Source organism: Miscanthus floridulus, chromosome 13, assembly GCF_019320115.1.
Source record: "Miscanthus floridulus cultivar M001 chromosome 13, ASM1932011v1, whole genome shotgun sequence".
NCBI lineage: Eukaryota > Viridiplantae > Streptophyta > Magnoliopsida > Poales > Poaceae > Miscanthus > Miscanthus floridulus.
This window is the reverse complement of record NC_089592.1, coordinates 66,533,943-66,561,793: the sequence shown is the minus strand read 5'-3', so window position 1 is coordinate 66,561,793 and position 27,851 is coordinate 66,533,943. Positions and strand designations below refer to the sequence as shown.

The following is a 27,851-nucleotide window of genomic DNA, read 5'->3' as shown; positions in this document are numbered from 1 at the left end:
GGTATACCTCAACAACGTGGACTTAGGCAAGCCTTAGTGGCGAGCTGAACCACGGGATAAATCCTTGTGTCATCTTGTACTTGTGTTGCTACACTTGTGTTCTTGTTGTTGTTGAGGTGATTTGTAGAGTTTGAGGCTGATCTACTTATGTGTGGTGTTCCCACCACTTTTAGCTGTCGATCTGTGATCTGCTACCCTATAGGAAGCTAAGAAATTTACCCGATCTAAATTTCGTTTGGTAGATTTTGAACTGTGAACTAATCTCTCCTGTAGGTGCGGTAGTGCTACTGTGCAGCAGTGCCGCACTCACAGAGCGGCAGTGCCGTGGGTGAATTTGACTTCGGTTTGAGTTGAATTTTTACAGGCCTATTCACCCCCCTCTTGGCGTACCAGAGATCCTACAGTTGTAGCACTTACTAGGGAGATGATATGATATGACACTTAGTGGGGTATACATGTGGATAGTTTGCATGTGAAGATTCAAAGATAGTGGGGTTTGCTTTTATACGAGATATAGATATAAATTTCAAAAATATGTTTTCGCTAAGTTTGAATTATATTTCAATATCGACCTTGCATACGCATTCATGAAGCCAAAATGGACCCAAATCACAGCAGGAAAAATGTAGCTAACCAGCAGGGGTGGAAGAAAGGGGTTACTTAAGGATTAAGGTACCTTGGTTTGGATTTGATTTTGATCTCAAATCCAAACATAAGCTCATACAATTTTTAGTTTTTGGAGAGGATTCACATCGAAAACATGTCTTAAGGCTGGGGTTTAGAAACAAAACATGTCTGAAAGTATATTTGGTGTAAAATCTTAGTATATCTTGTAAGAGGTTTTTTTGGTAAAGACAGATTAATTCACATAGTTAAGTTAAACATTCACAAAATCTTGGTTTATGGTTTTGATAGCGAACAAGGTTGTCTGTTAATCCCAAAACAAATAGAAACTGTTTTGAGGACCCTATACTTGCTCTAGATTGTAACTCAAAATCCTTTGGAAAGGGTTTTGCTTCACAAAAATATTTTTAAAGCATTTTAATTTGTAAGCAAAGGTTTATGAAATGCTTTCGCATTAGAAAAGACATAGTTTGAGTGTGAGCTCAAATTCAACCCTTAAATATTTTTATATATTAATTATCTTATATATAAAACATAGGTTTAAACTTGTTTCAACCTATCCTTCCAAAATAGGGTTATAATTTTTCTAAGAAATTTTCCAAATGACAAACATTTGGAAGTTTTCTTGCTTCAAGTTCCTTAAGTATAGACCAAAACAGCTTGGTTCAGAAAGAGTTTGAAAACAATATTAGTTCGGAATAGGTATTGGCTCAAAATCAAAAGCCTTCCATGATTTTGGTTTTGTCATCACTTTTCTGAAATAATTTTTGAAACAAATATTTTGAGTCAAAATTTTGGAACAAGAAGAAGGGAAGTTTGACCTAATAAGTTGGCTATGATCTAAATGCAAGCATAAGTTCAAAAAATTAAGAACTTCATATTTTTACTATCGAATAACTTAGCACAAAAGTCTAGGATGTTACAATGGACATAGGAATGTTGAGTGTCTCAAGGGGATCTCCATCCATGGTAGGAGTGGAAAATGCAGCAAACCATCTCATTGTCGTCCAAGAGTGTAAGCGTGGGTCACAAGATGGTCTTGTATTGAAATTCAGTTTGGCCAGAAGCAGGGGTGGATTTACAGAGAGTGCAGGGTGGACTCCATCCCCCCTACGAACATGAACAAAGTAGAGCCCCCTACAAGTTTTGGATATAGGTGAAGTAGAAGAAAACGAAAAGAGAGAGAGGGGGAGAAGAATAAAAAAAGAAAGAAAAAGAGAAGAGGCGTGGATAAGGCTCTCCTATGTTATTAGCACTACTACAGAATTGGACATCACTGCCGGCCTCATCACTGTCGTATTTTGAGAAACCGACAATGATAGCGTATCACTGTCGGTTTTTGGCTAAAACCGACAGTGATAGGACACGGATAGCCCAACCAACACTAATATTTGGGTCTTCACTATCGATTCATATCACTATCGTTTTGACCAAGAATCAATAGTGATATTAGGTCATCAATGCCGGTTTTATCCAAAAATCGACATTGATACTATTATTGTCGGTTCGTGGCTTGAACCGACAGTGATATGCTGCAAGAAAACTTCATAAGTTTCTCATATGATGTTCGATGAAGACGAACTTTATATCAAAGTTGTAGTACTCGATGAGATCTACAACTTTGTAGTTCAAACTTTTTTAATTTGATATCATTTGAATGTCCAAATATTTTTATTTAAAATCATCTATCGAATGAAAATTACGTTTGATTTCTAAAATTTAAAATTTAAATTTTTCAAACGACCTCAGATGGAGAAACATCCAAAACAAAAGTTGTAGACCACAAAAAGTTATGCAACTTTATAGTTGACAACTTTTTCATTTGAAATCATTTACTACTTTAAAATACTGATTGAAATTAAAATTTGAAATTGTTGAATAACTCTGATTTCTTTTTTGTTAATCTCTGGCTAAAACTTGTAACTAGTCTTTCTCCCTCATACTAACTTCAAATTTGATGATTTTTTCCTAAAAATTTCTAAAACCATGCTCTATCAATTTATTTTTTTGTTATAGCTATTATTTTATCCATCTTTTCATGTGACTGTGTTTTATATATTTGAATTTTGAATTTCAAAAAATAGCAACTTCAATCGTCAGTTTGGAACACTAAATGATTTTTACTAAAAAAGTCATGAACATAGAAGTTGTAGAACTTATTAAGATCTATAACTTTTATTTTGGTCATTTCTTCATCTAATAAAGTGGTAGTAACATTGTTCACAAATGTTACGTATCCCTCTTATAGTTTCATAAACTGTAAGAGGAATATGTAACATTTGTGAATAATGTTACTAGCACTATGTCGGATGAGTAAATGACTAAAATAGAAGTTGTAGATCTTGAAAAGTTATGAAACTTCGTAGTTAACAATTTTTTGATTTGAAATCATCTTGTCAAGAAAAACTACATTTGAATTTTTAAAATTTGATATTCAAATTTTGTAAATGAGCTCGGATGGAGAGACTACCAAAATGAAAGTTGTAGCCCAAAAAGTTATGAAACATAGTAGTTGACAACTTTTTGATTTGAAATCATCTTGTCAATGAAAACTATGTTTGAATTTTCAAAAATTTGAAATTTGAATTTTTAAACAATGTCGGATGGCCAAACAGCAAAAACAAAAGTTGTAGATCTCAAAAAGTTATGAAACTTTGTAGTTGACAACTTTTTCATTTGAAATCATCTTGTCATGGAAAACTACATTTGAATTTCTCAAATTTAAAATTCAAATTTTGTAAACGACCTTGGATGGAGAAACTACCAAAATGAAAGTTGTAGATCTCAAAAAGTTATAAAACTTTGTAGTTGTTACATTTTTCATTTGAATTTGTTTACGGTCCTAAATACTCATTTCAAAATTAGATAAACGTAAAATGGCTAGGACGAAAATCTCATTCGGACACATACGGGTTGCCGGTGAAGTGGTTAGGGGCCGAAGACGTGAAGCAAGAGGTCAAGGGTTTGAGCGCCGGTGGCCGTGAAGCGCGCGTTTTTCGCGCAAAAAATCGTGTGACTTGTGACGCGCGACCGTCTAGCTGCCCGATGGGACCTCTCCCGATATTAAAATTTTTTTCCTATTTTTTCGGTGCATTTTTTGGCTTTTCACATCATTGCTGGTTTCACATCAGTGTCGTTTTATAAGAACCGACAATGATGTCAACCCCCATCACTGTCGGTATGCCACTGTCAGTTCAAAATCCGACAGTGAAGGGGGTTTTTGAACCAACAGTGATGTCAAGATCTAGGATAGTGTAGGTTGCGATCACTACTGACAGAAAAGGTTTTTCAATGGACAAAAAACCCTTATTCATCGTCAGCATTTCATTATTGCACGAACTAAATAAACAATTTAGGTTTGGAATCACGATTTGGCGCTCTCAGATCTTCCCTCCCTCGAACCAACATGGAAGCACGGCATATAACTTCTCTTTAGCCTTTCCACTAGCTAGATTCTAACCTTATTGCTTTTGTGATGAGGAGCATTATACTATTTCTACTCACCATACACTAGTTCCTCATGGATATAGGATCATACGCAGGGCAATAGCCTTAATTTTGTCATAGGGGGCTAGGGCATGGTGCAGCATGTTATAAACGATAGGCAATATAAACGACGAAGAACAGTAGATCAAACACAGGAGACACGAGATTTTAACGTGGAACACCCTCCCAAGGTGGAAGGGAAAAACCATGGGCACCAGCCAGCAAATCTTTACTATATCGGGTGAGGTTACAAACGCCGGAGATTTACAACTTGGGATACCCTAACCTAGGGGCCTTCCCGTATACAAGTCTATGATGCCTATGAGGGAGGTGGTCCGTATATATAGGGAGAAAAAACCCCACACCCTCGTCTATTAGCAATACAGAATTAATAGATGGTGTAGTCCCTCTTAACGCTAATGGGCCACTTTGCTTCGGCCCAAACTTGAATTTGGATCATAGCTCAACAAACTCCACCTTGAGACAAATTCCTTCTTGTAGCATAAAACGAACCTTCACCCTGAAACAACAAAGAAATACTTTCGGTGCCAAATAGCCTCTTGGACTAAATAGTTATACCAACTAAGCTTGAGCAAAGCTCAAACTTAGCAACAGGAACTGGCTTTGTCAACATATCAGCAGGATTATCATGTGTGCTTATCTTGCATACCTTCAGCTTACCTTGTGCGACCACATCACGAACATAATGGTATTTGACATCAATGTGCTTCGTTCTCTCATGGAACATCTAATCTTTAGTGAGACATATAGCACTTTGACTGTCACAAAATAAATTAATGCAAGATTCATCTCCACAAAGCTCAGCAAACAAACCTTTCAACCAAACTGATTCTTTACATGCTTTAGCAATAGCCATGTATTCTGCTTCAGTGGTAGACAGAGCAACAACGGGCTGTAATGTTGCCCTCCAACTCACAGCACAACCACCAATAGTGAACACATAACCTGTGAGAGATCTCCTCTTATCCAAATCAGCAGCAAAATCTGAATCCACGTAGCCAGTGAGTCCCTTATTAGTCCTGTCAAACTTCAAACAGGCATTTGTTGTACCACGAAGGTACCTGAAAATCCACTGAACAGCCTTCCAATGTTCTTTACCAGGATTAGCCATGTATCTACTAACCAAACTCATAGCATATGATAAATCAGGACGAGAGCAAACCATGGCATACATCAAAGAACCAACAACACTAGAATATGGAACTCTTGACATATACTCAAAATCCTCATCCGTACTAGCACATTGTAAAGCTGATAATTTGAAATGAGGAGCAATAGGAGTACTAACAGACTTTGCATCATGCATGTTGAAACAATGAAGAACTTTCTTAATGTAACTTTGCTGACTAAGAAATAACAAACCAGAATTTCTGTCTCTTGTAATTTCCATACCTAGAATCTTCTTAGCAGCACCAAGATCCTTCATCTCAAACTCACTACTCAACAGTTTCTTCAACGTAGTGATTTCTTTCTTGCTCTTGGCAGCAATTAACATATCATCAACATATAACAGCAAGTATATAGGTGATCCCTCAACAAATTTAATGTACACACAGCTATCAAATTCAGACCTCTTAAAACCATATGACATCATAAAAGAATCAAACCTTTTATACCATTGACGAGAAGACTGTTTTAAACCATATAAAGACCTCTTTAATTTGCAAACATGATCGTCCTTACCAGATACTATGAACCCTTCTGGCTGGTCCATGTATATCTCCTCCTCTAGCTCTCCATGAAGAAACACAGTCTTTACATCTAACTGCTCAAGCTCAAGATCTCGCATAGCAACAATACCGAAAAATGTATGAATTGAACTATGCTTTACAACTGGAGAGAACACATCATTATAATCAACATCAGGAATCTGACTGAAACCTTTTGCTACTAACCTTGCCTTAAATCTTGGAGGCTCACTAGGAGACAAACCTTCCTTTCTCTTGAAGATCCATTTGCAACGAACGACCTTCTTATGTTTAGGCAAGCGCACAACATCCCATGTGCCATTTTTCTCAAGTGACTGCATCTCTTCTTGCATAGCGGAAATCCACTTCTCGCGGTCACTAGAAACAACAGCTTCAGTGTACGTAGCCGGCTCATAAATGTTCTCAATCTGTTCAGCACAACTAAAGGCATAATGAACAATATCACATTCCTCAATTAAACGTGGACGAGGTCCACTACTCCTCTTTGTTCTGCGATCTGCAATAGACTGATTTTGAGGCTACAAAATAGGAGGTGAGTGCTGAACAATATCATGAACATTGTTATCAACAATTTCAGTTTCCTGATCATCTACGTGCTCCACCTGCACGCTAACATGTTCTTGCTCCTCATCAGAACCAACTGGTGAAACATCTGTGGACAAGCTATCATTAAACATAACAGATTCATTGAAAACAACGCTCCTGCTTATGAAAGTCTTTTTAGTTTCAGGATTCCATAACTTATATCCTTTAACTCCAGAACCATAACCAAGAAACAGACACTTAATGGCTCTAGGTTCTAGCTTTCCATTATCAACATGAGCATAAGCAGTGCAACCAAAAACTCTCAACTGTGAATAATCAGTAGGCATACCAGACCATACCTCAATGGGAGTTTTCTTATTAAGTGGGATAGAAGGTGACCGGTTGATCAAGTAACAGGCAGTGTTAGCAGCCTCAGCCCAAAAACGCCTGTTCATATGAGCATTGGATAACATGCAACGAGCCCTCGAGATGATCATTCGGTTCATGCGCTCAGCCACACCATTCTGCTGAGGAGTGTACGGAATGGTGTGGTGCCTAACAATGCCTTCTTCCCTGCAGTAATCATTAAAAGCATCCGAACAGAATTCACCGCCATTGTCAGTACGAAGCAATTTTACCTTATTTTTAGTTTGCCTTTCTATCATAACTTTCCACTCTTTAAAAGCAGCAAAAGTATCATCTTTACTTTTCAGAAAATAAGGCCACACTTTTCTAGAGTAATCATCAATAATGGTAAGCATGTAACGAGCACCACCATAAGAGGGCTTACGAGACGGCCCCCACAAATCAGCATGTACATAATCAAGTGTACCTTTGGTGGTATGAACAGATGCATTGAATTTTACCCTCTTGTGCTTACCAAAAACACAGTGCTCACAGAACTTCATCTTACCCACAGTGCAGCCATCCAGCAGGTCTCTCTTGATCAATTCTGCCATACCAAGTTCACTCATATGCCCAAGACGCATATGCCAGAGATTAGTTTTACTTGGTTCATCATTAGAAACAGCAGCAGCAGTGACAGAACCATGTAAAGTACTTTCTCTAAGAACATATAACTTTGCAGAGTTCATATCACCTATCATATAAATGAGAGAGCCTTTTGATACCTTACACACTCCACCTGAACTGGAGTGTCTGTACCCCTCGGCATCAAGTGTGCTGAGGGAGATGAGATTTCTGGCCATCCCTGGTATGTGCCTCACATCTTTCAGTGTGCGTATCATGCCATCATGCATCTTGATCTGAACGGAGCCAATGCCCACAATCTCACGGGGGTTGTTATCTCCCATACGCACAACATCTCCACTCTGCACAGACTCATAAGAACTGAACCAATCTCTGTTAGAGCATATATGAAACGAGCATGTAGAATCAAGTATCCATTCATCACGACCAGCAACACAACCAGCAAAAACAACCAGAACATCTCCTAAATCAGAATTATCAATAGCGGAGACAACAGAGGCCTTACCATCACCATCGGATTTATTTTTCGGTTTATACGTACCGTTTCTTTTCTCCTTATTCTGCAGCTTCCAACAATCCTCAATGACATGAGTATCTTTCTTACAATACCTGCAGAACTTATCCCTGCCTCTAGACTTTGAACGGCCTTTACCATTCTTGCTCTTGTCTCGATTATTGTTGTTGTTGTAGGTTTTCTGCTCGGGCCTGCCTCTAACCTGCAACACTTTGCCCTTGGAGGACGACACATCAGACTGAACCATACCTTTCATCTTCTCCCTCGTCTGGAGGGCCTCATATACTTCCGCAAGAGTTAGTTCATCACGGCTTAATAGTATAGTATCTCGAAAATTTGCAAATGAAGTAGACAGTGAGCATAACAGTAGAAGAGCTAAATCTTCATCATCATATTTTACCTCCATCGACACTAGGTCGGCAATGATCTCCTTAAAGATCGATAAGTGGTTCATCACCGAACCACCTTCTTGCAGCTTGTGCGTGAACAACTTCATCTTCACGTGCATCTTACTGGTTAGATCCTTGGACATACAGATCGATTTCAGCTTGAGCCAAAGTTCTGCGGCAGTTTTCTCCTGCAGCACTTCTTGCAAAATATCATTATGTAGATGAAGTTGAATCAGAGACAGAGCCTTACGATCCTTCTGCTTCTCTTCAGCGGTCCATGACTTCTGCCCTTTTCCTCCGAAACCGTCCAGCGCCTCATCAAGATCCGAAGATTGTGCCAGAATCGCCCGCATCTTGACTTGCCACAGTGCAAATCTCGTCTTGTAATCCAGCAGCGGTAGATCAAACTTCATCGATGCCATCGCGAAACCCTAAGGTCAAACCAAGCTTTGGTACCACTTGTTATAAACGATAGGCAATATAAACGACGAAGAATAGTAGATCAAACACAGGAGACACGAGATTTTAACGTGGAAAACCCTCCCAAGGTGGAAGGGAAAACCACGGGCACCAGCCAGCAAATCTTCACTATATCGGGTGAGGTTACAAACGCCGGAGATTTACAACTTGGGATACCCTAACCTAGGGGCCTTCCCGTATACAAGTCTATGATGCCTATGAGGGAGGTGGTCCGTATATATAGGGAGAAAAAACCCCACACCCTCGTCTATTAGCAATACGGAACTAATAGATGGTGTAGTCCCTCTTAACGCTAATGGGCCGCTTTGCTTCGGTCCAAACTTGAATTTGGATCATAGCTCAACACAGCATGCACTGTTCCCAGAGTTTATTATATCTGAGATCCATTATTAACGAATCAGCTGGCGCCTTTTAAATTAACAAAACCTGATCCGGAGCTGTTGTCTTTTGCAGGTTACCCTAGCATGCGTGCTCCAGTAGTGCAGCAGCTTTGCATATTTTACTTTGGTCTTTGTTTCTTTTTATCTTTGGCGTATGCTCGATGGGTCACTGACATTATGGGCGCAATTAAATCTGCTGATCAATGCACAGGTCAGGTTCAAATAGGCACGCGCGCGCTGATGTATGGGTTATGGAGTAAACTACGTGCAATGTTAACTACACACTAGTAGACAAACAAGTGATTTGAAAACACTAAATGAGCATGCTTTGCACACCAGGTTTGAGATTATGAAATCACAGGCTTTTCACTAATATAAACAAGCCAACAGGGCAGGTATCTTTAGTCGTCCTGATGACTGCATGCCGTTCCAAATAAAAAGCGAGTGATGGCACATGCGTCGGGTAGACAGATACCGGGACATGTCTTACGCTGCACGCCATTTGAATAATTTTCTACGACAATTGCACAAAGCTTTTTATCCATTATTGAGTACACATCAAAGGGCATAAAACTTCAAACAAAATCTTCCCATCACCTCCTTTGCTGTAGAGGACATGACCTAGATAGTCATAGGCTACTTTCTGATTTTGAATCAATAGGATTAACATATATGATAAAAATATGATTTACAGAAAAGGGGCTTGCCACATGAGCACATCCTATTGATATGAAAAGAGGATGTAAGTTATCAAACCCAGATGAATATGACAGATACATCTCGGCAGAGATTCCTGATACCCTGTGTTGCATAACCTAGTCATTAAGCATATGCTCCATGGACCATGTGGTGCCTTGAACAGGAAGTGTCCGTGTATGATCGATGGAGATTGTCGCTTTTGCTATCCTCGCAATTCAACCCAGAAACACAACAAGGCAAAGATTCTTATCCTTTGTATAGGAGAAGAGATGATGGCCAGCGTGTCAAGATAAGAGGGGCTGAGTTGGACAATAGGTGGGTTGTCCCATACAATCCTGGCCTGCTTATGAGATATAACTGTCACATCAACGTTGAAACATGTTCAAGCATCAAAGCCTGTAAGTATTTATTTAAATATGTATACAAAGGCCACGATTGTGCATCATTCTCAGTCGTTGATGCTGGGGTAATAAATGAGATTCGTCAGTATAGGGATGCAAGATACATCTCACCATCAGAAGCTGTACACAGGATTTTCGGTTTCCATCTTTTTGGGGTATACCCGTCTGTTTTGCAGCTCCAATGTCATCTGCCAAACATGCAGTCTGTTATTATTGATGAGACAAAGAATTTAGAAGAAGTAGTGAACAATCCCAAATCTTCTATGACTACATTGACAAAAATTTTCAAGGTTAGCCGTGTGGATAGTTTTGCAAGAAAATTATTGTACAGAGAGATGCCAGAGTACTACCGGTGGATCAGTGGCAAAAAGGTATGGCAAAGAAGAAAGGAGGACAGATTGGGCAGATAGTGTATGCGCACCTTGCTGAAGGCGAGAGGTAGTTTTTTGAGAGTGCTTCTAAATCATGTTAGGGGTCCAACTTCATTTGAGGATCTGAAAACCGTAGCAGGAATCATATGTCCTACTTTTAGAGAATCATGTGAGAAGAGAGGACTCATAGAGACAGATAAGACAATTGATGACTGCTTGTGTGAGTCAGCCACCTTTCAGATGCCATATGCTCTCAGAAGGTTATTTGCTACTATTCTGGTTCATTGTGAGGCCACCAAAATTCGTGCACTGTGGGAGAAGCATAAAGAATCAATGTCTGAAGATTACAACAGGAACCAGTGTAACTCAAAAATAGTAGAACAAATGGTGCTTAGAGATATTAGGGATTTGCTCCAATCCATGGGAAAAGATATAAAAAACTATGATCTTTCGGAGCTGAATGATACAGGTAACAATTTGTCACAACATTGTGTACTGATCTTACAAATAGAAAACTGATATCTAAATTTTCTTGTCAAACAGCTGAATTTTCCAATGACATACTGAGGGAGGTCAGAGAAGAACTTTCGGTGGGGGTCGACCAGGAACATTTAGAAATAAAAGTAAGTCTTAACAAGGAACAATGTGCTGGATTTGATGAGATTATGGATCATGTACTGAATAAAAAAAGCCAAGTGTTCTTTGTTAATGGTCCAGGAGGAACAGGAAAGACGTTCCTGTACAAGGCACTTCTTGCTAGAGTGCGTTATGAGGGACTGATAGCCATTGCAACCGTAACCTCTGGTATAGCAGCGTCGATACTGCCTGGTGGTCGCACGGCACACTCAATGTTCAAAATCCCTATAAAGCTTGCGAGCAATAGCATGTGCAACTTCACAAAGCAAGGTGGGACTGTAGAGTTACTCCATAGGGCATCTTAGCTAATCTGAGATGAGGTTGCTATGACAAATCGTCTAGCGGTTGAGTGTCTTGATAGGTCGCTGCAAGATATTATGAATTGTGAATTGCCATTTGGAGGGAAGGTCATGGTATTTGGTGGAGATTTTAGACAGGTTCTTCCAGTGGTAACACGTGGGACCAGAGCACAGGTGACAGATGCTACATTCCAGAGATCTTATTTGTGGGATAGTATGAGAAAGATATTGTTGACACGTAACATGAGGGCTCAATCTGACCCATGGTTCTCAGATTACCTCCGTCGAATTGGGAATGGGACTGAAGAGACAATTGCCAATGATTATGTTCACTTGCCAGAAGATATTGTGATTGGTTATACAGATACAGATAATTGTGTAAACAAGCTAATCCAACATGTGTTCCCATCACTTGAAGACAATGCAAGATCAACAGCTTATATGAGCACACATGCCATCCTTTCTACCAAAAATGAACATGTGGATCAGCTAAATCAGAAGATGATTGACAGGTTTCCAGGTGAGGAAAAAGTTTACCATAGCTTTGACTCTGTCGATGATGATTCAATAAACAACTACCCTATTGACTTCTTAAACTCCATCACTCCAAATGGTCTCCCACCGCATGTGCTCAAAGTAAAAATCAACTGCCCTATGATCCTTCTCCTCAATCTTGATCCAAACAATGGATTGTGCAATGGAACGAGGTTAATGGTTAGAGCCTTCCAGGGCAACGCAATTGATGCTGAAATTGTCGGTGGGCATTATGCAGGCAGAAGAGTGTTCCTACCTAGGATTCCAATGTCTCCGTCCGATGATATTTCACTGCCTTTCAAAATGAGAAGGAAACAGTTCCTGATTCGCCTAAGCTTTGCAATGACCATCAACAAAGCACAGGGGCAGATCATTCCAAAAGTTGGGATCTACCTTCCAGAACCCGTGTTCTCACATGGACAGCTTTATGTTGCTTTGTCAAGGGGAGTTTCAAGGCAAACAACCAGAATTTTGTCAAAACCAAACAAGGAACTAGATACTATAGGGAAGACCACCAAGAATATTGTATTTAAAGATGTGTTGAACTGGTGATGAGTGGTAAGTAATATTTTCCAAACATGTACACAGCCATGAGAACTATCTCTATTTTGCTTTGTTTCTTGCAGCAAGAGTCAGGTTACAAGTACTAACTGAGTAACCCATACACACCTTGTATTAGATTTCTTTTTGTGAAATTAAGTTTGTTGTTCGGGGTATCTAACTTGCGGTTGATGTCGTATGCAGGGATGAGCTATTAGGTTTGTTTCAGAGAAACAATCTCTGTCATTTCTTAAATTAGATGGCTGCAACAGAATATGGTTTTGACAATATTAGCTCTACAAAGTTGAGTAAGCCTTAGCTTCACATTGATGCAACCTACATGTTACTGGATTGAATTGTGATATATTAGATCACAGCCAGTTTAGAGGCATTGGAGAAGGCCCGAAATTTTTCTCTGTACAAGCCATTAATTATGAAATATTGAAATGACCTAAATATGTATACAGCCATGAGAACTATCTCTGTTTTGCTTTTTTTTTCTTGCACCAAGAGTCAGGTAGCTAGAATTGAGAATTTATTTTTATAGCTAGCTAAATGTTTCTGTAATTTGGTGAATTATTTCATTCAGCTATAATACTTCCTGTATGGTTGAACTATGTCCATTTGCCTGCAGCTCCAAGCTTGGTCTTTGTCTCAATCGACGGAAGATGTCTGAGCTACCTGGGAGACTAATGTTGAAGGCTGAAATAGTCGTCAAATGTTTAGTATGCGAGATATGACTTTATTATGCCTTATTATGCATCAGTGTATTCTGGATCATATGCATGGTCGTACACATTTGCGTGAGACTAAAACTATGAAAAAAATATCGTTGTTTGGTTAAAAATGATTGCTTTTCAAGGGCATTCCTAGAACGAAGCCGTGGCATTAGCACGAGCACTATACTAGTATACTGTAATAATACAACTACTTTCTGAATTAAAAAAACCTCTCGCCTCTCGGTGCAGAGTATATGGTACGGACGGTAGAGTACTCATAAAGTACAACTCCGTTCATCCGGGTTACTTTCTCATAGCTCTTTATTTTCTTTTTTACCTTCATTCATCAGAATCGCCAGAGGTCGTCTGAGATGAATGTATGATCATCGTCACTGTCAATCATATCCTGTGTGGCCTCTTCACTCGGCGGCATAACCTGGTGAGGGGACCCGTACATGAAATCATCCAAGGCCGGAACAATATCAGCACTGTTCCCCATCCCCACTGAAGACGCCGGCATCGACGATGGCAATGCATCCATGAAAGACCAATCAAGCACCTCGTCGTCACCGCAGACTGCAGCTCCACGACTGTAGTAACTGGACGGCATTGACAAGGTCGTCCTGTCACTGCTTGCTCCTCCCGCGGCCGGCGCACCTGCGGCTGGCTGCGACGACGCCGACGCCGGCGACGCAACCGGCGGACTAGGCAGCAGCTGGTTAGCGTGCCTTGCAGCTTCTGCCTGGATCTGCTCAGGCGTCAGCGCGCCGGGGATGTGCCGGACGTTGGGCGGGGACTCGGGGAAGTTGAGCGACCCGGCCCGGGAGCCGCGGAGGCAGACGGCAGCGGCGTCGAACGCCCGCGCCGCCTTCTCCGCTGACGAGTAGGAGCCCAACCAGATCCTCTCGCGGCTGTTGGGCATCCGGATCTCCGACACCCACCGGCCCCATTTCCGGAAGCGCACGCCCTTGTAGCGCCGTTCCGCCGGCAGCCGCGGCGATCCCTCCCCGTCGCTGCGGTTTGCTCCGGCGCCATTGTCCATGGCTCGTGATGTATATGTCTGGAAGTACTCGCCAAGCTTAACTTAGCTTGTGATGGAGCGGAAGAAGCTTGGACCAGGCGACAGAGAGATTTATAGTATAGACGTATAGTACATGATGGAACGCGGGATAGATGACTTAACCATCCGTGTAGCCGATGGAAATATTGGATAACAAACACGACGGTAATGGTCAACCCCAACCCCGCCATGGCGCCATGCGAGGGGAGGAAGGACGAAGGAGGTTGATGGGTATATCAGTATCAGATAGTTTGGTACAGAGACTAGAATATTATGGTACAGCTCGATATGTCAATGGGACGCGACTTTGACGAGCACGTTGTGAAAATGGAAGTGCTGCTCAGCTGATGCAATTAATAATTGATAGCATGCTGCTTTTCACTGTTCAGTATTTGTCCTAGATGATTAGGGCCTGTTCGCTTGAACTTATCAGCCGGCTTATCAGCTAGAATTTATAGTATTGTTTTCTCACAATAAATCAGCTTCAGCCGGCTTATCAGCCGATTTTAATACCAGCCGAACAGGCCCGCCGCGACGATATTTCAGATCTAATCATCCAATCAAGGCAGATCTTTAGCCAGATGGAGTAGTAGTATATCTATAGTTTCTATACCCAATGCCTCGCCCAGCAGGACTATATTTATTTAAAATTGCACACATCTCTAATGAGAAGTGCATGTTGATGGTCTGTGAATTTGCGAGCATACCATGCATGTGAGCACCCTGAACTCGATCTAATACATGCATAGAGGGCACATGTCAAACATATGAGGCTCTGCGTAGCGGCTACGAGGCCCAGAGGGTTTGACGATTTTGGCCTCAAAACTGCAGGTGTTGTGGTTTTCAGATTTGGGCCTCAAATTTTATGGGAGGATCTCGAGGTGACATGTGACGTTATTGGAGAGCTTGCGTCGAGTGAAACGATTTCATGAAGGGCTTTTGGCCGTCCGATGCACGAAAGACAAATTGGACACCATTTTGCCCCTGGGGGTTGAGTGGTTCAAGTCCAAACATAGGGGCATCTTGAAAATGTGTAATAGCCCTATAAATAACGGAAGTGGCAGCCCAAGGTAGCTATCTCTTCCACCCCCATGTTTATATCCTTAGGGTTAGCCAAGTGCTTCATGTTTAACAAAGATTATGCTATAGAGAGGGGTGTTTCCTCTTAGGTTAGTGTCTCATCTGAAGTGCTAGAATGTTTGGGACGAGGCTAGACTCATCTATAGATGAATTCATGGTTTGGTAATCGAAGTGTTTGCTAAAAATCGAGATCATCCTTCCTTCTCCAAGTTTCTCCTTTTTGTCGACTTTCATGGTCATTTTTGGGAGTTTTTCTTGCTGCTGGTTTGGCTGAGATTTTGGCACGTTTTCTGAAGTATTTGGGACCTTTGGAACCTATCCAATTCATGTCTTGAATCTCATCTTCTAATCCCTTGGTTCCAAGCCCCAAAACTCTTGTCATCTTGCTCTTTTGGTGTTTTTCTTGAGAATTCTTTGAGCTGAGCTTTTGGTGCTTGTCTTGGTCCTTTGATAAGTGCTATAAGGTCTTGAGAATATGTCTAGGCTTTGCCTCTAATAGATTTTCCACGAGCACCTAGAAATCCTCATTTTAAGGTTTCTTGCAAAACCCCATTTTGAAAGAGGGATTTTGCATTTCCCATTCAAGATTTCATCTTTGTGACTTGATATCTTAGGGACAACTTCTAAATGGGTTAGTCAAGGTCTGTGCAAAGTTTTAGATTTCTTAGAGTTCATTTGAATGGGTTTTGTATCTTTATTCAAAATCTCTTTGTTAAAAATTGCATACCCAGGCATCTGGTTTGCATACCAGGGGATCTGGTTTGAACTGTGATTTTGAGTTTTTCTCCATTTTTGCTCATTTTGCTTTCGCACCTTTGTAGATCCATTTCTAAGGTCAGTAGACACGCTATTGATACTTGATCTTGGTGAAAGCAAAAAGAGAAGAGTGTGTATGTGTCGAATTGGGATATAGGTCAAGTTCTCTCTCTCGGTGAATAATTTTAATTAGCCTCCATTTACCCCTCCCCCAACACACACCCCACTGGTCGTCGTTTCGGTCCTTCACAACCTACTAACATTAATGGGAGTGAAGAGAAGTATGTATGGGAGCAAACCACGAATGTAACAAGTGAAAAAATACAGTGAAATCCTTATGCAATCAAAATATTAATACAATGGATGGCCCAATAAATATTAAACATCACCACATGAAGAATAAGTGGTTATAAAGATGAAATAGAGCAAAAGCAACACCACCAGATAATACACTAGTGGAAGAAGTCATAGGATCATCAATAGGTAGAACGTTGTGGTGGTTCCATAGAACATCCAAAAAAGAATATTTGTAACTGTACCCACAAAAAATAGCATAAAAACTCTAAATCATTGAGACAATGCATAAAAAGAATATTTAACATTCATGAAATTTTTTAAGCACTTTAAAAGTTAATTTTAAACCAAAATATAATTTTAAGCATGTGCTTAATAAAAACTTTAGATTTCACCTGAGCACATGTGCTAGGAAATTACATGATAAAATATGACTTTACGGGCCATGAAGTTAGTGTTAAAATTTGATACCCTTGGTTTGCGCAGCAACTCTCGGATCTTTGAAAGGATATGACGAGTACACCACAAAGCTTGCAGCATATCAAGACAATGCAGACGAATCTCGTAGGAAATCCTAGATGATGACGTTGAAGCAAACACAAGAGATTAAGATTTGGCAAAATCGACCGCAAATTCTATATGCATAACTCCAAAAGTGTACAGTGATTGTTGCTCTCTCATAACCCTCTACTTGACCCTGTAGGACCCTTTAATTCTTGCACTTTACAAGGATCTAGTACAATAAAATTGTCTAGCATAACTCTCTTGAGCGCTCCCAATCGCTCCTTACAAGCCTTGGATGAGACCCTTGTGTTGGCTTGGTTGATGCCTATTGCCTCCGCCCCTTGTTTATATAGTCCTCTCCAAGGCCCCCATATATTCAAGTAGGATCACTACTCCTAGTAGGATTCTACACTCTAGTCCTAATAGCACACCTCTCTTGAGTCTCATTACAAGAATACAAAAACGAAGTTCCACGCATTCTCCTATTGCGGCAAGTTTCCATCCCTAGCTCCTTTTGCACCTCACATTGTTGCAATTGGACCCAAAACCCAAGTCAATGTATTCCCCTAAATTGAATCTGTAAAAGAGTGATATTTGTCAAAACCTCATGGCATTCCTTTGCTATCCAAATAAACAACAAACCATTCTGTCCCCCTGTCAGTGAAAGGATCTAAAAGGTCTTATCGCGTCTAGAATACCAATTCTTAGATAAGTTTTCGACATTTAGGGGTGGTTTTAGACCTAGCACCATATGAATAGCCTTCCACATAAGCCTAGCATAAGTGCACTAAAAAAGAAGTGTTGAATGGCTTCTAGCTTACTACAAAAACAACAAGTTGAATCACCACTCTACCTCTTTGATAGATTGTATTTTTTTAGAATAACCTTCTTTTAAATAATCAAAGAAAGATTTTAGTCTTTAGAGGCATATTTAGTCACGAAAATATTAGTGAGACTCTAATCCCGCTATCAACTCGTTATTGATAAGAATTCTACATATACAGTTTACATAGAAAACATCATTCTTATGCAGCCGCCAAACAAATACATCAGAATTTTGTTGTGGGTTTACATTGGCCACTCTAGCAACTAAGTTATGATACTAGATCCAAATAAAATGGATCATGCATGATCTTTAACATCTAATTAAAAATTTACAAGATTTTTTAGGACCCTAGCTCCTTCGTTTTGGATCGACAAAAAGAAAAGCATCTTAATCGAAAAGTCAAATATAGCATTGCAAGTAGAATTTTCATTTCAAAACTACAAAATCTGTAATACCAAATCCAAGCAAAATGGATAGTGCTTAATGTTTAGCATATCTACTTAAATGATTACAAGATTTTTGGTGGTCACTGGATCCTTCCCTTTTTAGATTAATAAGAAAAGAGAAAAGGCAGCCAAAAATGTGTGACTCGGTGTAATAGTCACGCTAATCAAGATGGCGTGTGTGACCCAACCCCATGCCAGGTGGTTGGTATACCCTAGCGTGACCATAGTCATTTGTCCTACCATATATACATCTTGTCGTGTAAAAGAACTACTTTCTGAAAATTTAATTTGACACGTGTTGTTATCAAAATATTATTTGTTTATTGTTAAAATAAAAATTCTGTTAGCTAGCTAGGGCAGAATGAAACTAAGCATCTTTGTTGTACTGTAGCTTGACGTTCGATAGTTTGTCTTTGGCTTATGGTCGCACCATAAAAGCATTATGCTGGATCACACATACCATATAGCAAAATATAAAATATATTAAAATAACTAATCAGTGCAGCCTTTTTAATTTGTTGTTCGGCTCTCTGGTGTTTGTGTCCATAAAGCACCACATGATGGCATCTGTGGTTGCTAATTAAATTAAACACAGGGGCCGGAGCAAACCGTAGCTAAATTGCATTGACTGCCCTGTGACACCAGCTGGAAAGTGTGCTCCTAGATGTCTAGTAAATGATCATTTCAGGCATGCATGTTTCATAGTATTGACTAATTAAAGGAAGTACGACCTAAAGTTACACGGAGTACTTTCTAAGTCGTTTTCATCTTCTAATAATAAGTTACGACATGCAGTCCGGTCCCTTGTGTGTTGTGAAATGGAGTGGGTGTCACACAAGAGAGTTCATGTGGTTCTTGCCTAACCTTTCATATATATTTAAACCGACTTTAGCATGAATGCCCAGTAAACTAAAGTCAATAAGACTTGCTGTACTATCTATAAATAACAGAGAACGAAGAAGTTTATCTTTAACATAGCGAAGTACTCCCTCGGTTTTGAATTATTAATCGTTTTGGCTATGTATCTAGACTAGCAAAAATGCCCGTGCGTTGCAATGGGAGAAAATAAATGTACAACGTCATCTAAAGCCTTGATATCTATGTGTTTTTTGTCTTGAAAGCTATAGTTTTTATATTTTACATCATTATATTTTTATTGCACTCGACATTATGCTAAAACGTACGTAAATACTTTTGAGTCAATGTATTTTCTTCTACTTAAGTAATCAATTGCATTTATGACATAGCGCAGGGACTCTCTTACGAACACGAAGGTCAGGGGCACACGTTTTCTCTTCCACTCCCAATTATAATATCAAAGAATCAACGAATGTAATTGAGCATACTACATACGTGGAATTTACATAGGGTATAAACACTTCATCGTGCAACTTTTGTTAAAAAAAAGCCAACACCAATAGCACACAATTAATCAATGAAGAAGATAACCAGTGAAGCAGCTTTTTTTTACTTCAACTCTACAAGCAGCTCCAGTGACGGAGATGAAGCTGTTTTGGTGAAATGTTCGTAACACCCTTTCCTTTCTTTTCTTTATTTCTTTTTTCTCTTCCTTTTCTTTTTTCTCTTGTTTCCTATCCTTATCTGCTAGCTCGGAGTCGCGAGGCGGCATCCACTCGCACCTGAGGCCTCCAACTTCGTTTGCCTCAGCGGCCGCATGCCCCAACAACTCGGCAGCCTCGTCCGCATCTCCGTCTCCCTGCCCCGTGTCATCGACATCATCGTCGCCTCGGTCTTGCTCACATCGTCATCTCGTCAGGTAGCGCCGCCGTTGCCTGACCTCCTCGTCGTCTCCGTGACTCACGCCATGGTTGTTCTGACCTCTGCGTCTTTTCGCGTCGTCTTGCCTGCAGATATGATGCCTTGTGTACATGGTTTAATTGGTGTCTAGTTTAACCCAATTTGTATTTAATTTATTGAGTTGTTGTATTGTATTTGTCCTATTGAATTTATATTGGAGTCCATCACGTTAGAAGTGGGGCCCTTGGTATATCGATCATCACGAATGGACCTGAAAAAAATATGGTACTTAGAAAAAAGAAATCTAAAAAAAGACATGGCTCTAACTGAGACTGGAAAAAAAACCAGAAATAAAAAAGACATAAAAACATGAAATAACCGGAACTAAAAAAAACAGAAATTGACAAAAATACATTGAAAAAGAAAAGGCCTGACGACCTCTCTTTCGTGACGGAGAAGGTCTCTACGACAAAAATCAGAAAAGTCCCAACGTTTTTGGAAAAAAATAGGAAAGAAAATAAAGATATAGGTAAAGATAGAAGAGAAGAGAAATAGAGATATCCTTTCCTATTTGGATCAGGATTCCTATTCACTACTCAAGATAAAAAAAAGTCCCGCATGATAGAAGGAGTCTATTTAGATTAGGATTTCTATTCAGGTTTATATTTATATATATATATATATATATATCCGGATAAAAGAAACTCTCTATTGTCCGGTAGTTAGAGGGAGACTGACAAAAAAATAGATGGACAAAAAAAATGGGCTAAAATTTTATCTCTTTATTATTAAGATATAGATATAGATATAATATATATCTAGTTGTATAGTAAAAGCTATATACTTAAAAAACTCAGAACAACTTATAATTTGAAACAGATGGAGTACCTGTAGTCGAGAAGAAAAAAGAAAATTATAATTTGATCCACATCTAATTTTTTCTACAAAAGATATCCTATATAGATTTGAAAAGATATGTTGCAGTTAGCGTCACCTAGTCTTTGTCTGCTAAGGGCGTCAGGCCCATGGCCAACACTAAAACCAAAACCATGTGGCATTTTCTATAACTGCCATATCAAGACACTGTCCCTAGAATTATATTACAGCACAAAATGCAGTTTTTCTTCAGGTGGGACACTAATAAATTTTAGCCGTTCATTCACACTCTCCCTCACGTACGTGGTATTCTCTCCCATTCACATATTTCTCTTCTCTTCACGTTACGGCCACCAGCGTCCCTGAGCTCGATCTGTGGCCTGGCATGCGGCGACAGGTGGTGTGCGGCCACTCCGTGGAAGGGGGCGCATGGCAAGTGGGTGGCGCTAAGTGTGGTGCAGAGGGTTTCTCTGTGGCGAGCTAAAGGTCGCGGGCAGTGGTTGGTGCCTTCCCATGGCATGGAAACAAATTAAGCCTCGCCCCCAACGCGAAAATGCTCCTTATTCACAAGTAGACTCAGTTTCTCAAACAAGAAACCATTTCTGATCTCTTTCTTAATTTGCTCTTCTTTGACGCCATCAAAATGCTAACATAGGCCTTGTTTAGATTGCAAGTTTTTTCATTCTCTCCATCACATTAAATCTTTGGACACATGTATGGAGTATTAAATGTAGATAAAAAAATAACTAATTATACAGTTTTATTGTAAATTACGAGACGAATCTTTTGAGCCTAGTGAGGCCATGATTGAACAATAATTATCAAATACAAACGGAAGTGCTACAGTGCCAAATACTGATTCCTAAGCTCAATCTAAACAAGGGCTATATCAGGATAATAAATATCACTAGACATCACCCGTCCGGCACATTTATGGGTGAAAACGGATCAAATATGAGTATCTCTATTTACCATATTTTTTGCCATATACTTATACATATTGATTCGAATATCGACCGATATTAACACAAGATAGATATTGTGGATACCGACTCACATTCAGATATCCATTTAACTTTGTTATCTATAACTATAAATATCCACCCAATGATTTTAGCGTAACAATTCTTGTAATGAGATATCGAAATATGATAAGTGTACTAAACTCTATACAAATAGATGACCAATAATAAATGTACACCATTAGTCATATTAACTGTATAAATTGATAAATCAATAATCATATTAATTATGTGTGCATTATTGGTATTTAAGATAAAACATGGACTAGTAATTACTCGTAGACACAACTTTTAAATAGTTTCAATCTTTTAAAGTTGAATACCAACTATTAAAAAACTACATTATATGTTACTTTTCCTATTTATTCAAATTAACATAATTATCCATATTAACTTAATGGCATTAGTTATATAATAACTAATTAATTTTTCATATATCCTTATTAATATTAAAATTAATATGAGTAGTCATTACATTTGAATAGTTTCAATGGTACAGATTAATAGTAATTATAAAATCAAAATAATTACTCAACCATATTTTTCACATATTCGGATGATACACCATTTTTTTTAATACATATCTAAATCGATAGAGAAAAATATAATTGAAAACGGGTTCGAAAACATACCATTTAATATCTATATTTGGAACAAATACGAATATGGATATCTATATTACAAGTTTTAATAGATATTGTCGGGTTCATAAAATCATGGTCCCTCATGGACTTGCTTTCCAGCAAAAGCTCGGCCCAGCAGACAACATTGCGAACGACGTGCAACTCCTGGGCCAGCCCAAAAAACCTCACAACATGCCAGAAGGGCCATCCTGGCTCGCTTCTGACTCCGGCCCGCCTCTCCGACTCGAAGGCCTGGCCAGTCCGCCTCCGACTCCGACGCCGCTTCTGACTCCGGCCCGCCTCTCCGACTGGAAGGCCTGGCCGACGCTTACAGCTTTTCTCCGACTGACGCAGTCGGAGCTAACTAGGACCAACCGACCGGGGACGCCCGCTCGTTGAGGACCCAGAAAATGAGCGGAGCAAGAAAGGCAGGGCGTTCAAGTCAACCGCAATACCAAGGACCATACCCTGTACACCTGCAGCACAGTACCGACGGGGCATGTCAAAAGGGTGCCCAACAACCCTCTAGGCATGTCAGAGCCCCAGCAGTGTTGTGGGCACCAACGTTTGTCCTACAATATTGTGGGCGACCTTAACTCCCATACCAGGTAAACACGGTAAACCCCCCCCCCCCCACATGCCTCTTGGCATCAACAGTATGGTAGGCGCCGGCGTCTGCCATACCAGAGGAAGACGACGAAACCTCCCACGTGCATCTGACATTAAAATAGTATTATGGGCGTCTACAATCATCTTGTACCTGATGGCATGGGAAACAAGACTTAGTAGACGTACTCTCTCTCTCTCACTTGTAAGGCTGTCCTCTTCATCTATAAAAGGGGATGCGCTCTCTCCCAATAAAGAAGATGAGTCAGAGACGCTCAATCCACAAAAAACAACTCCGAGGACACATTGACGATCAATCTAAAAAACATAGAGCACTCGCTCAAATACTTAGCACACGTAGGAGCTCCCGTCACTCTCGGCCCTTCGGTCCGGAGTCCGACCGGACCTTTTACACCCCCCATCTTTCTCCCTTCCGTTTGTAACCCCACAGCAAACTTCGAGCACCTAGGCTCAGGAATAAAGTCACCGACTGACTCAAACTGGATGTAGGGCACGTTGCCTGAACCAGTATAAACCTTGTGTCATTGAGTGCTAGGCCACATCTGATCACAATGTATGACAAAACTATAAATATTTACGTGTTGGTCACTTTCTGCACCGACAGTTGGCGCCGTCCGTGGGGGAGATGTCGTATGTTCACGCTTTTGGTCATCGGATGGCCCACTTTTCCTCCACCTTCGTCGTGGCGGGCTCGAGCGATACGACTCGCTTCGGCTCACTGGAGTTTACCACACTCCCACCTATTGGGATGTGGGTTCCACCCGTCTTCGAGCCATCCAAGGCCTTCCTCTTTGGAAGCTTGGACTTTGTCCCTGACTGGCTCGGCGTGATTCACCTCCATGAGGAGGCACTCGTTCCAGCGACCGCCAGAGGGGCGCCCTCCATCGGCTCCGGGACACCCGACAACTTCAACGGCGAGGCGCCTGCGCTTTGTTTCGAGCATACGCTCTGCTTAAACCCCACTATGAGTAACATACAATTTGTTATTTACTCGCTATTTACTGTCTTTCGCCGATTCTCTGGAGGGACCTTGTTGTCCCTGCTGCGACCGCCATGTGACCGGTCCCCTACGGCCTCACGTCCCCTGTGGACGTGTACGTCTGGAGGCTCCAAAGGATGCTAGCGACGCCCCCTCTCACATCCAAATTCGTGGGGATGGCGAGCTACGCTCCTGCCTCTTTTCATGACGTCATGGATGACAATGTTGAGAGCGATGACTCCAGCATCGGTGACGTCATGGCACCCAACCACCCTCTGTCCTAGGAGTGCGATATGGCGGACGCTCTAGGACAACCGCCAGTGGTGGCGGAGTCTCTACAGACCCACAACCCTCCAAACCCTCGCACGAATACCCTCGCATGTGCCTTGGAGCACGGCGAGGAGCTACGGCAACGGCGGCAGAACCAGCCACCACCTGCGATGGTGCGCTCGGTGCAGCACGCTGCGCTCCGTGCGCATAACCCGGTGAGCGGCGCTCGGGGTCGCGCTCGCTAGGTTCAGGGCAACATCATCGACAGTAGGAATGATCCCCCATAGTTTGCTTGGGCTGGTCAGAACATCGCCGCGGCAGCGATGCTTTTGTGTGGCCTTCTCGAGCCCGTCGACCCACATGAACAGGCGGTCCATCGAAACCTCCAGGCACTGGTGGAGACCGCCGCCGTTCAACAGGCGGAGAGCTTCGTGTCGTGCGGCCTCTCTCCCCACTAGGGGGTAGGGACGCACCAGATGCATCGCTCCATCCGCTCGCCACTACAGCTGCCTGGCACGGAACATGAGGGCGCAGCTGTGCCATAGCCTGACCCGACACCCGCTCCACACCGACCGCCTGTTCACGAACGCCTCTGGCCAAACCAAGATGCTCGCAGCATCATCAGCAACCGGCATTGAGCATGACATGATGATGATGTCCATCGGGCGGCGGTGAGAGCAGACGACATGGGCTCTGGGCGAACCATCGAGGGGACCAGTGAAATGCACCCTAGGCATGGTCATTCAGTACCTCCCCATCTACGTGGGAGCGTGGCTCGAATTCCTCCTGCACAACAGCATCTAGGACTGGGCGGACCTCAAGAGGGTCTTTGTCGTCAACTTCTAGGGGATGTATGTCCGCCCTGGAAACTTCTGGGACCTCAAGAGCTACTAGCAGGAGCCCAACGAGTCCCTATAGGATTACATCCATAGGTTCTCAAAGAGGTGCAACTCCCTTTCTGATGTCATCAACGCGGATGTTATCAGCGCATTCCTCTCCGAGACAACCTGTGAGTCCCTAATCCACAAGCTTGGCTTCCTAAAGCCCCGTACCACCCGTGACCTGCTCGACATCACCACGAACCACGCCTCTATCGAGGAGGTGGTCGGAGCAGTCTTTAATGGAGGCCGGGACAAAGGCAAGGCCAAGCACAAGGACCAAGATGAGAGCCCCTCCACGCAGAGGGGCAAGAAGAACAAAAAGGATCGGTGCCAACCGGCCAACACCACGTTGGTCGCCGTAGCTGATCGCGCATGCAAGCAGCCCCAGTAGGGCCTGTCTAACCACTTCGACAAACTCATGGATATCCCATGCACCAACCATGCCTACCCTATCAAGCATCTCTACAAGAACTGCGAGCTCCTCAAGCACTTCCTGCGATAGGTCGGTGGACCGAAAGAAGGAAAGGGCAAGGAGGTGGCAGCCAAGAAAGGAGGCATGGCGGGCAAGGATGGGGATAGCTTCCCCAACCCTGAGGAATGCATCATGATCTTCAGGGGATCTGATGCCATCTACTCCGAGCGCCAGCACAAAGTGCGCTACCGAGAGGCATGCATCGCTGAAACGGCCGTCCCCACCTTCCTCCGCTGGTTAGATTCTCCAACCACTTTTGATCGGAGGGACCATCCGTCTCATGTCGCCAAACCGGGATGCTACCCGCTCGTCGTCGCCCCCATCATCTGCAAGAAACACCTCACCAAGGTGCTGATGGACGGAGGCAGCAGTCTCGACATCCTCTACATTGACACCCTCGATGTCATGCGCATCCCCCGGTCGGAGCTCCGACCGGCGAGCTCTCTGTTCCACGGCGTCAGCCTAGGAGCGTAGGCATACCCGCTCGGGCAGATCGACCTACCCATCACATTTGGCAACCAAGCCAACTTCCGCTCGGAGGTGCTCATTTTCGAGGTGGTGGACTTCTTGGGGTCTTACCACGCCATCTTGGGGCAGCCATGCTATGCCAAATTCATGGTGGTCCCCAACTACACCTACCGGACGCTGAAGATGTCGGGACCGAACAGCGTCATCACTGTGGGTAGCACCTTCTCGCGCGCCTTCACGTGCGACCGTGAGCATTACGAGCTCACCACTGCCATCATCAACTCTTTCGAGCTCCCATGACTCAGGAAGTTGTTGACCCCAGCAGTCTCGTACTACAACAAGTCAAACTCTCTCCACCATGGGAAGGACCCTATACGGTGACCGAAGTGATCCGACTAGGAGCCTACCGACTGAAGGACGACAACGGCGATGTTCTCACCAACACTTGGAACATTGAAAAGTTACGTTGTTTCTTCCCTTAAAATTTCAGTCTTACCATTTTTTCATTCAACATTCGCTCCCATAGAGCACCCTAACCCAAACACCTTTGGCCTAGGTCGCTCGGGGGCTCCATGGAGGTGCTGTACCACCTCTCTTTTTGTTTACTATCATATGGTAAATACCTTTCTACCCAAATGAAAGGGTAGTCCATTCCTTTAATTACCTTACATAACTTTGCTTTAAATATTCTGACCGATCACACCCCACCTCTACCTACGGTTACGAGTAGCTAAGCCTCACGGGCCACGCCCAGGCTCTTAAGGCTGTAGCCTACGGGATGAATGGGCAGGTGCAAAAAAGAAAGAATAAAAAACAAAATTATGCTAAGGTAAAAATAGGGAATGGATGGGACAAGCTTCCCCGAACAAAGTGATTCATCACAAAACAAAATAGATGTATTCATGAATATGAATTGTTCACACGGGGGCTCCCCCATGAACTTATCCCTCAAACAAATTACTTGTTGCTACTTTTACATGCTAATTATGGCTGCTCGACAGCATCGGCTGTCGGCGCGATCGGCGAAAGTAGGGGCTGCTCGTCCTCTAGCGGGACAACGTTCGGTTCCGAGCTGAGCTCCACGCCATCCGCAGGCTCGGCGACGTCCTCCTGGTGCGCGTCTTCTGCCGCGTTTGCACGGCTGGCATCCATCACCCACTGCGTGGAGAGTTGCTTGGCCACCAACTGTTTGTGTGGCAGCAAGCTTTCCCCGAGCGCATGGATGGCCTCCGGGCTCCAGCCGTCGACATACCCACTGCAGATGGTGGCGAAGTCTAGCTTCGGGTGGTGCGTTGCCACCGATGTTAGCACCCCCGACATTCCATAGAACATCCCGTCGGTGATGAGTGCCTGCACTTCATTTGGAACCTCCACCAGTCGGACGGCAGGGGTGTTGGTGCTCAGTGTTGACCTGAAGACCTCCAAGACAACAACCTAGTGAAAGGTCCTAATATGGCTAGAGGGGGGGGGGTGAATAGCCTATTTAAAAATCTACAAATCAACTAGAGCAATTTGATTAGTATGATAAATAGCGTAATGCAAACTTGCTCTAGCTCTACAAGGGTTGCAAGCCACCTATCCAACAATTCTAG

General features: G+C 42.2%; 2 protein-coding genes across 2 annotated transcripts; one reads left to right on the top strand and one right to left on the bottom strand.

Moving 5' to 3' along the window:
* The first annotated feature begins 10,415 nt into the window (after positions 1-10,415).
* On the top strand, positions 10,416-12,708 carry LOC136499946 (ATP-dependent DNA helicase PIF1-like). Its single transcript, XM_066495425.1, has 5 exons — positions 10,416-10,589; positions 10,830-11,058; positions 11,133-11,328; positions 11,587-12,583; positions 12,685-12,708. The coding sequence occupies exons 1-5, from the start codon at positions 10,416-10,418 to the stop codon at positions 12,706-12,708; spliced, it is 1,620 nt and encodes a 539-aa protein (XP_066351522.1).
* Positions 12,709-13,663: 955 nt separating this feature from the next.
* Positions 13,664-14,359, bottom strand: LOC136501352 (ethylene-responsive transcription factor ERF018-like). The gene has a single exon (XM_066496864.1). The coding sequence runs from the start codon at positions 14,357-14,359 to the stop codon at positions 13,664-13,666; it is 696 nt and encodes a 231-aa protein (XP_066352961.1).
* Positions 14,360-27,851: the final 13,492 nt, after the last annotated feature.

What these genes read in the sequence shown, in the direction of transcription:
- LOC136499946 (XM_066495425.1), top strand. Translation starts at nt 10,416, where the DNA reads ATGCAGTCTGTTATTATTGATGAGACAAAGAATTTAGAAGAAGTAGTG. An exon ending in TTCGGAGCTGAATGATACAG is followed by an intron (nt 11,059 to 11,132) that starts GTAACAATTTGT and finishes CTTGTCAAACAG; the next exon opens with CTGAATTTTCCAATGACATA. An exon ending in GGAACAGGAAAGACGTTCCT is followed by an intron (nt 11,329 to 11,586) that starts GTACAAGGCACT and finishes GTGTCTTGATAG; the next exon opens with GTCGCTGCAAGATATTATGA.
- LOC136501352 (XM_066496864.1), bottom strand. Translation starts at nt 14,359, where the DNA reads ATGGACAATGGCGCCGGAGCAAACCGCAGCGACGGGGAGGGATCGCCG.